This window comes from Nerophis ophidion, linkage group LG03, assembly GCF_033978795.1.
Source record: "Nerophis ophidion isolate RoL-2023_Sa linkage group LG03, RoL_Noph_v1.0, whole genome shotgun sequence".
Taxonomy (NCBI): Eukaryota; Metazoa; Chordata; class Actinopteri; order Syngnathiformes; family Syngnathidae; genus Nerophis; species Nerophis ophidion.
Genome location: NC_084613.1, coordinates 1,069,621 through 1,078,643, shown reverse-complemented (window position 1 = coordinate 1,078,643; position 9,023 = coordinate 1,069,621). Strand labels below are relative to the sequence as shown.

The window sequence follows — 9,023 nt, the reverse complement described above, 5'->3', positions numbered from 1 at the left end:
ATAATGCTAATATGCTAAGGAAGTTAGCATATTAACTAGGTTAAGTAGTTTAGGTGTGAAATTAATATATTCTCCTACCCTTCATAAACAAAGCGGACGTATTTACCTGTAAATTTCCATGAATTGGATCTTATCTCAAATGTTTTATTTGCTGAGGAATGCAGAAAAATACACACTTAATGCTAATATGCTAAGGAAGTTAGCATATTAGCGAGGTTAAGTAGTTTAGGTCTGTAATAAATATACTCTCCCGCCCGACATAAACAAAGCGGACGTATTTACCTGTAAATGTGCATGAATAGAATCTTATCTCACCTGTTTTTTTATTTGCAGAGGAATGCAGAAAAATACACATAATGCTAATATGCTAAGGAAGTTAGCATATTAACTAGGTTAAGTAGTTTAGGTGTGAAATTAATATATTCTCCTACCCTTCATAAACAAAGCGGACGTATTTACCTGTAAATTTCCATGAATAGAATCTTATCTCACCTGTTTTTTTGTTTGAAGAAGAATGCAGAAAAATACACACTTAATGCTAACATGCTAAGGAAGTTAGCATATTGGTTAGGATTAGTAGTTCAGGTGTGAAATTAATATACTCTCCCGTCCTTCATAAACAAAATGGACGTATTTACCCGTAAATTTCCATGAATTGGATCTTATCTCAAATGTTTTATTTGCCGAGGAAAGCAGAAAAACAGACACGTCATGCTAATATGCTAAGGAAGTTAGCATATTAGCGATGTTAAGTAGTTTAGGTCTGTAAGAAATATACTCTCCCGCCCGACATAAACAAAGCGGACATATTTACCTGTAAATTTCCATGAATAGAATCTTATCTCACCTATTTTTTATTTTAAGAGGAATGCAGAAAAATACACACTTAATGCTAATATGCTAAGGAAGTTAGCATATTGGTTAGGATTAGTAGTTCAGGTGTGAAATTAATATACTCTCCCGTCCTTCATAAACAAAGCGGACGTATTTACCTGTAAATTTCCATGAATTGGATCTTATCTCAAATGTTTTATTTGCCGAGGAAAGCAGAAAAACACATACGTCATGCTAATATGCTAAGGAAGTTAGCATATTAGCGAGGTTAAGTAGTTTAGGTGTGAAATTAATATATTCTCCTACCCTATATAAACAAAGCGGACGTATTTACCTGTAAATTTCCATGAATTGGATCTTATCACACCTGTTTTTTTATTTGCAGAGGAATGCAGAAAAATACACACTTAATGCTAATATGCTAAGGAAGTTAGCATATTAGCTAGGTTAAGTAGTTTAGGTGTGAAATGAATATACTCTCCTGCCCTTCATAAACAAAGCGGACGTATTTACCTGTAAATTTCCATGAATTGGATCTTATCTCAAATGTTTTATTTGCTGAGGAATGCAGAAAGATACACACTTAATGCTAATATGCTAAGGAAGTTAGCATATTAGCGAGGTTAAGTAGTTCAGGTCTGTATAAATATACTCTCCCGCCCGACATAAACAAAGCGGACGTATTTACCTGTAAATGTGCATGAATAGAATCTTATCTCACCTGTTTTTTTATTTGCAGAGGAATGCAGAAAAATACACATAATGCTAATATGCTAAGGAAGTTAGCATATTAGCTAGGTTAAGTAGTTTAGGTGTGAAATTAATATACTCTCCTTCCCTTCATAAACAAAGCCGACGTATTTACCTGTAAATTTCCATGAATTGGAATAATGATGTGGGGTTGTTTTTCAGCAGTTGGGCTTGGCCCCTTAGTTCCAGTGAAAGTAACTTTGAATGCTCCAGGATACCAAAACATTTTGGACAATTCAATGCTCCCAACCTTGTGGGAACAGTTTGGAGCGGGCCCCTTCCTCTTCCAACATGACTGTGCACCAGTGCACCACGCAAGGTCCATAAAGACATGGACGACAGAGTCTGCTGTGGATGAACTTGACTGGCCTGCACAGAGTCCTGACCTGAACCCCATAGAACACATTTGGGATGAATTAGAATGGAGACTGAGAGCCAGGCCTTTTCCACCAACATCAGACCAATTGCTTTTGGAAAAATTGGTGGAAATTTCCTTTAAGCAGACTCAGCAACCTTGTGGACAGCCTCCCCAGAAGAGTTGAAGCTGTAATAGCTGCAAAAGGTCATATTGAAGCCTATGGGTTAGGAATGGGATGACACTTCAAGGTCATATGTGAGTCAAGGCAGGTGGACAAATACTTTTGGCAATATAGTGTATTTTCCTACTATAGCGATCAGTTATATTATTTTTTATTGTAAAGTTGATTTATAGTGTTATAAATATTTGTTTCAGTTTTTCCTCTCTGCTCAATGTGGCCATTTGACAAAATTATGTTAAAATTGCAGTGTATTATTAAACTAGTTTGGGGAAAAAAAGTAAAGGCATGTTTCACTTTCACAAGTGAGCCCCAAATGTAGCCAAGTAATTCCCAACAAGCCTAAACTATTGAATTTGTCTTGTGAATCCAGTACAAATCTAACCTGGGGAAGAAACTATTGCTGGGAAAAAAAAAAAATTAAATAAACGATTACCGTATTTCCTTGAATTACTGCCGGGTCAAACTCGCTTCGCAAAATAATTAGCGCATGCTTAGTATTTCCACCGGGTCAAACTCGTCACGTCACGAGTGACACTTCACCTGTCATCATTTTCAAAATGGAGGAGGCTGATTTCAATCATTTGAAATCGCATAAAGGGAAGAAGATTAAGAGCTATTCAGTAGGATTTAAGGTCCAAGCTATTGAATATGCTAAAAAAAACAGTAAGCAGCTATGTTTTATTAATATACCTGTGGAGCCGACAGTCCGACAGATAGGCAGGGCACGCTGGAGCCCGGCCCAAGATGGCGGCGAGCGAGCGGAGAGGAGGAGCGGAAGAGTGACGTGGACTGAGGTTTTATTAAAAATAGACAAAGTCAAACTGCTCAAGCCATGTCCTTCCTTGGTGGTCCTGGGAACCCGCAAGACGACGGCTCGAGACCATCACAATACCGTGTCAAATATGAGTCATTAAATGACTCCCGCCTCCTGGTGGTAGAGGGCGCTAGTGATCCTTCTTGCGACTACTCGGCTGCAGAAGGAGTGACAACAAGTGACGTGATCTGTGCTGGGATAGATATGACGCAGGCGGTGCACGACAGACCTTTTAGGATGTAACACCACTACTCCTATGCTGGCTATGTAAACAACCGGGCTGAAATAAAGCATGTTCCAGTCCTAAATACCCAGTGTATTATTTATACAATAACACTTCATGGTGGCAGCGGTGGGATAAAGAGATCACCCACGGAGCAGAATGGGAGGGGGAGTTGTCCGAGGATAATTCTGTCGTCGCACGCACGTGAGGAGCCGAGCTAACTGATAGCAGTTTTCTAAACTGGACTTTCAATCGAAGCAGGAGGTAATAAAGGAAGATCTCCATGGAGACAGAGAGACTTTTAAAACTGAAGAAAGATAAGGAAGACTTCTATAAACAAGATAATACTTTTGATCAGAAGGAGCTGCGCATGGACTTTGTTTATAAGTAAAGGTAAGACCATAATAACGTTTTTTTTATTAAATGTGCTTTTCATGATGGTATCCTTACATCACACTCAAATTTTTACTGCATGCCTTTGGTAAGTGCCGGAGTGAGAAGAGGTTTTAAATTAATTAGTGCCCCGGCGGCAATTCAAGGAAATACGGTATTGGAAAAAAAAATAATGATGACAATTAGAAGACTGAAAAGACACATTTAAAGTGTCTTAGAGGTCAACAAAACAATTTCAAAAATCAATCCCTTAGACCCCAAATAAATGTGATTATTTGCCTTATTTTGGTTTATTTGGATGCAAACAAGCTGCTCTAAGTGGTCAAGTGTTCTTAATAAAAAGAGGCCTGCATCAAAGATGTCGTGTACATTCATCACGCTTCCTCAGCCCCTTGTGGGGGACACTCAGGACCGGAATCCCGCCTTGTAGCGGCACGCAGAGTCTTTGGGTCGGCACAGCGCCGTTGTCCCGTCCCGCCACTGGCCCTCGTCCTGCCCGTCCAGCAGGTTTTGCTTCCTGCGGGGCGAGTACGGCACAGGGGCCTCCATAGGGGTGCGCAGCCCCGCGGGGTCCGCGACAAATTCCACCGTCGGGGGGGTGTCCGTGCTGGAGGTGTGGGCGGGGGACTCGCCGTTGCCCCGGTTGTTGTGTTCGTTGCCCCGGTTGTTGTGTTCGTTGCCCCGGTTGTTGTGTTCGTTGCCCCGGCCGCCAGGAGGCCGCGCCGAGGGCCGGGGCCGCGACAGGAAGTCTAAGGTCTTGGGGCGCTCGGGGGTGCAGCGGCGACGGGGGGTTGGAGGGAAGACCAGGTTTGGATCAGGGAGGCGTGGAACTTCAGGGAAAGCACGGAAACTTCCTGTTGGGATTCAAAAACAAAAAATAGCTCGAGCTAAACATTTATTGCTTCTCCCCTGAGACTTCAGTCCAACTAGACTAGACAATTGTCTTGCCAGATAAATCACTAAAACCTCCCCATTTGTTGTTTACTTTTTATCAACTGCAGCAGAAAAAGAGAGACTGGAGACAATGGTGGACTTTGTCCACCTGAAAAGTCAATTTATCATAATAAAGAAAAAGTTCAGAAGTGGGTGAAGAGTGGATTGTGAGGTCAACAGGCGGATCAGTGCGGCGTCTTCAGTAATGTGGACGCTGTATCGATCTGTTGTGGTGAAGAAGGAGCTGAGCCGGAAGGCAAAACTCTCAATTTACCTGTCCCATCCTCACCTATGGTCATGAGCTTCGGGTCATGACCGAAAGGACAAGATCACGGGTACAAGCGGCCCAAATGAGTTTCCTCCACCGTGTGGTGGGGTGAGAAGCTCTGCCATCTGGGAGGAACTCAAAGTAAAGCCGCTGCTCTTCCACATGGAGAGGAGCCAGATGAGGTGGTTCGGGCATCTGGTCAGGATGCCACCCGAACTATTATGTTAGATCCACTATGGACTGGACTCTCACACTATTATGTTAGATCCACTATGGACTGGACTCTCACTATTATGTTAGATCCACTATGGACTGGACTCTCACTATTATGTTAGATCCACTATGGACTGGACTCTCACTATTATGTTAGATCCACTATGGACTGGACTCTCACTATTATGTTAGATCCACTATGGACTGGACTCTCACACTATTATGTTAAATCCACTATGGACTGGACTCTCACACTATTATGTTGGATCCACTATGGACTGGACTCTCACTATTATGTTAGATCCACTATGGACTGGACTTTCACAATATTATGCTAGATCCACTATGGACTGGACTCTCACACTATTATGTTAGATCCACTACGGACTGGACTCTCACACTATTATGTTAGATCCACTATGGACTGGACTCTCACTATTATGTTAGATCCACTATGGACTGGACTCTCACTATTATGTTAGATCCACTATGGACTGGACTCTCACACTATTATGTTAGATCCACTATAGACTGGACTCTCACACTATTATGTTAGATCCACTATGGACTGGACTTTCACACTATTATGTTAGATCCACTATGGACTGGACTCTCACCATTATGTTAGATCCACTATGGACTGGACTCTCACTATTATGTTAGATCCACTATGGACTGGACTTTCACAATATTATGCTAGATCCACTATGGACTGGACTCTCACACTATTATGTTAGATCCACTATGGACTGGACTCTCACTATTATGTTAGATCCACTATGGACTGGACTCTCACTATTATGTTAGATCCACTATGGACTGGACTCTCACACTATTATGTTAGATCCACTATAGACTGGACTCTCACACTATTATGTTAGATCCACTATGGACTGGACTTTCACACTATTATGTTAGATCCACTATGGACTGGACTCTCACTGTTATGTTAGATCCACTATGGACTGGACTCCCTCACTATTATGTTAGATCCACTATGGACTAGACTCTCACTATTATGTTAGATCAACTATGGACTGGACTCTCACACTATTATGTTAGATCCACTATGGACTGGACTCTCACACTATTATGTTAGATCCACTATGGACTGGACTCTCACTATTATGTTAGATCCACTATGGACTGGACTCTCACTATTATGTTAGATCCACTATGGACTGGACTCTCACACTATTATGTTAGATCCACTATGGACTGGACTCTCACACTATTATGTTAGATCCACTATGGACTGGACTCTCACTATTATGTTAGATCCACTATGGACTGGACTCTCACACTATTATGTTAGATCCACTATGGACTGGACTCTCACACTATTATGTTGTATCCACTATGGACTGGACTCTCACTATTATGTTAGATCCACTATGGACTGGATTCTCACACTATTATGTTAGATCCACTATGGACTGGATTCTCACACTATTATGTTAGATCCACTATGGACTGGACTCTCACACTATTATGTTAGATCCACTATGGACTGGAGTCTCACACTATTATGTTAGATCCACTATGGACTGGACTCTCACACTATTATGTTAGATCCACTATGGACTGGACTCTCACTATTATGTTAGATCCACTATGGACTGGACTCTCACACTATTATGTTAGATTCACTATGGACTGGACTCTCTCACTATTATGTTAGATTCACTATGGACTGGACTCTCTCACTATTATGTTAGATCCACTATGGACTGGACTCTCACTATTATGTTAGATCCACTATGGACTGGACTCTCACACTATTATGTTAGATCCACTATGGACTGGACTATCACACTATTATGTTAGATCCACTATGGACTGGACTCTCACTATTATGTTAGATCCACTATGGACTGGACTCTCACTATTATGTTAGATCCACTATGGACTGGACTCTCACTATTATGTTAGATCCACTATGGACTGGACTCTCACTATTATGTTAGATCCACTATGGACTGGACTCTCACTATTATGTTAGATCCACTATGGACTGGACTCTCACTATTATGTTAGATCCACTATGGACTGGACTCTCACACTATTATGTTAGATCCACTATGGACTGGACTCTCACACTATTATGTTAGATCCACTATGGACTGGACTCTCACTATTATGTTAGATCCACTATGGACTGGACTCTCACTATTATGTTAGATCCACTCGACGTCCATTGCACCGGTCGCCCTAGGGGGGGTCCTCACATCTGTGGTCCTCTCCAAGGTTTCTCATTGTGTCCCATTGGGTTGAGTTTTTCCTTGCCCTGATGTGAGATCTGACCTGAGGATGTTGTTGTAACTTGTGCAGCCCTTTGAGACACCCGTGATTTAGAGCTATATAAATAAACATTGATTGATTTTCTCAAAATCGGACAGTGCATCTTATAAAGCGGTGTGCTTAATGTACGGAATAATTCTGGTTGTGCTTGCTGACCTTGAAGCAATTTTAAATAAGTGTGACCAGTAGATGGCAGTCACACATAAGAGATACGTGTATACTGCAATATGATGCATTAAACACAAAAAAAAAACACCCGAAAGGGACAAGCGGTAGGAAATGGATGGATGATTACAAATACAATTGTGTTGTGTTCAATATGTTTACGTCTCACTGAAAAAGACAATGCTAACATGCTAACAGAGTTAGCGTAGAGCGTAAGGCTCGCGCACAAACAAGTGTTGACCTTACCTGGGTTCTGTAAAATACTTCTTTCCGGCAAAGGTTCTAGATTGTTCTGAGGGCAGCTCTTCTTGATGGCGCCGTCCGAAGGCGTGCGGCGTAAGCTCGGCATGTAGCTGGGAGCGCAGGGCACGTGCGTGGGCGTGAGGGACTGCCGGGGGTTGCGCTTGAAGCTCTCCAGGCGGGTGTTGACCAGCGGGTTGTCGTGGTAACGTGGGGGCCGCGCCGCCAGGAGCTCCTCGCTGTCGGAGCGCAGCAGAGAGCGCGTGGAGTTGCAGTCGGACGAGGACAGCGGCGAGGAGGACGACGGAAGGCCTCGCTCGGGGGGGATTTTCAGCGGGCTTTCCCGCCGGAAGAGTCTGTGAGTTTGGAAGAAGGCGTCCCACCTGGATTTGACGCCCTCCTCCGGCTGAGCCCAGGTCAGCACGTTGCAGCCCAGGCCCACCGCCGCCAGCAGGGCGCCGCAGCCCAGCAGCACCAGCTCAGAGCGCCGCGCCCCGCCTGGACTCTTCCGCCCGGCTCCGGGAGGCGGACCTCCCGGGCTGCGCTCGTCTCCGTCGCCGTCTTCTTGGATGGGGAGGCAGAGGTAGGACTGAACCGGTCCTGTCCCTGACCCGCTGATGAAGCAACAGTCTTCATTTTCTACGACAACAGATTGTTTCAGTGTTTAGCATCGCAGAGCAGACCGTAGCATAACATAAGATAGCCTAGCATAGCACAGCCTATGGACACACACCCGTTGTTGTTGACTTTGGACTTATCGGCTGCACGACATCAAGGCCGAGGAACCGAGACACACTGCAGGCTTACACACACATGCATCCCCCCAAAAAATATACGCCACACACACATACCCCACCCCCAATCCAACGCCCTCGACGCAAATCCCATAGGGGTGATGGAAGGATGGGCAGCGCCTGAGAGCTGCGGCCTGCCACCATGGCCCCGCACTCCCTCCCCTCTGTTGCTGGATATTTGAGATGTACGATGTTAAATGTATTCTAATTTCCTTGAATTGCTGCCGGGTATACAGTATAGTATGCGCCTGCCTAGAATTACTTCCGGGTCAAACTCGTTTCGCAAAATAATTAGCATATGCCTAGAATTTCCTCCGGGTCAAACTCGTCACGTCACGAGTGACACTTCACCTGTCATCATTTTCAAAATGGAGGAGGCTGATTTCAATCATTTGAAATCGCATAAAGGGAAGAAGATTAAGAGCTATTCAGTAGGATTTAAGGTCCAAGCTATTGAATATGCTAAAAAGAACAGTAAGCAGCTATGTTTTATTAATATACCGTAGCTGCGTGTGTCAAATATGAGTCATTAAATGACTCCCGCCTCCTGGTGGTA

The 9,023-nt window shown here is 43.5% G+C and overlaps 1 protein-coding gene across 1 annotated transcript in view; it reads right to left on the bottom strand.

Annotated features, from left to right (window-relative positions):
• Positions 1–3,815: 3,815 nt before the first annotated feature.
• LOC133548892 (mitogen-activated protein kinase kinase kinase 9-like) overlaps positions 3,816–9,023 on the bottom strand; it is a 29,194-nt gene continuing 23,986 nt past the window's right edge. The window contains exons 10-11 of the mRNA XM_061893842.1: positions 7,680–8,312; positions 3,816–4,407 (exon numbers count right to left, since the gene is read on the bottom strand). Coding sequence (XP_061749826.1) covers positions 3,959–4,407; positions 7,680–8,312 — 1,082 coding nt within the window. The 3' untranslated portion in view covers positions 3,816–3,958. The remainder of the gene's footprint in view (positions 4,408–7,679; positions 8,313–9,023) is intronic.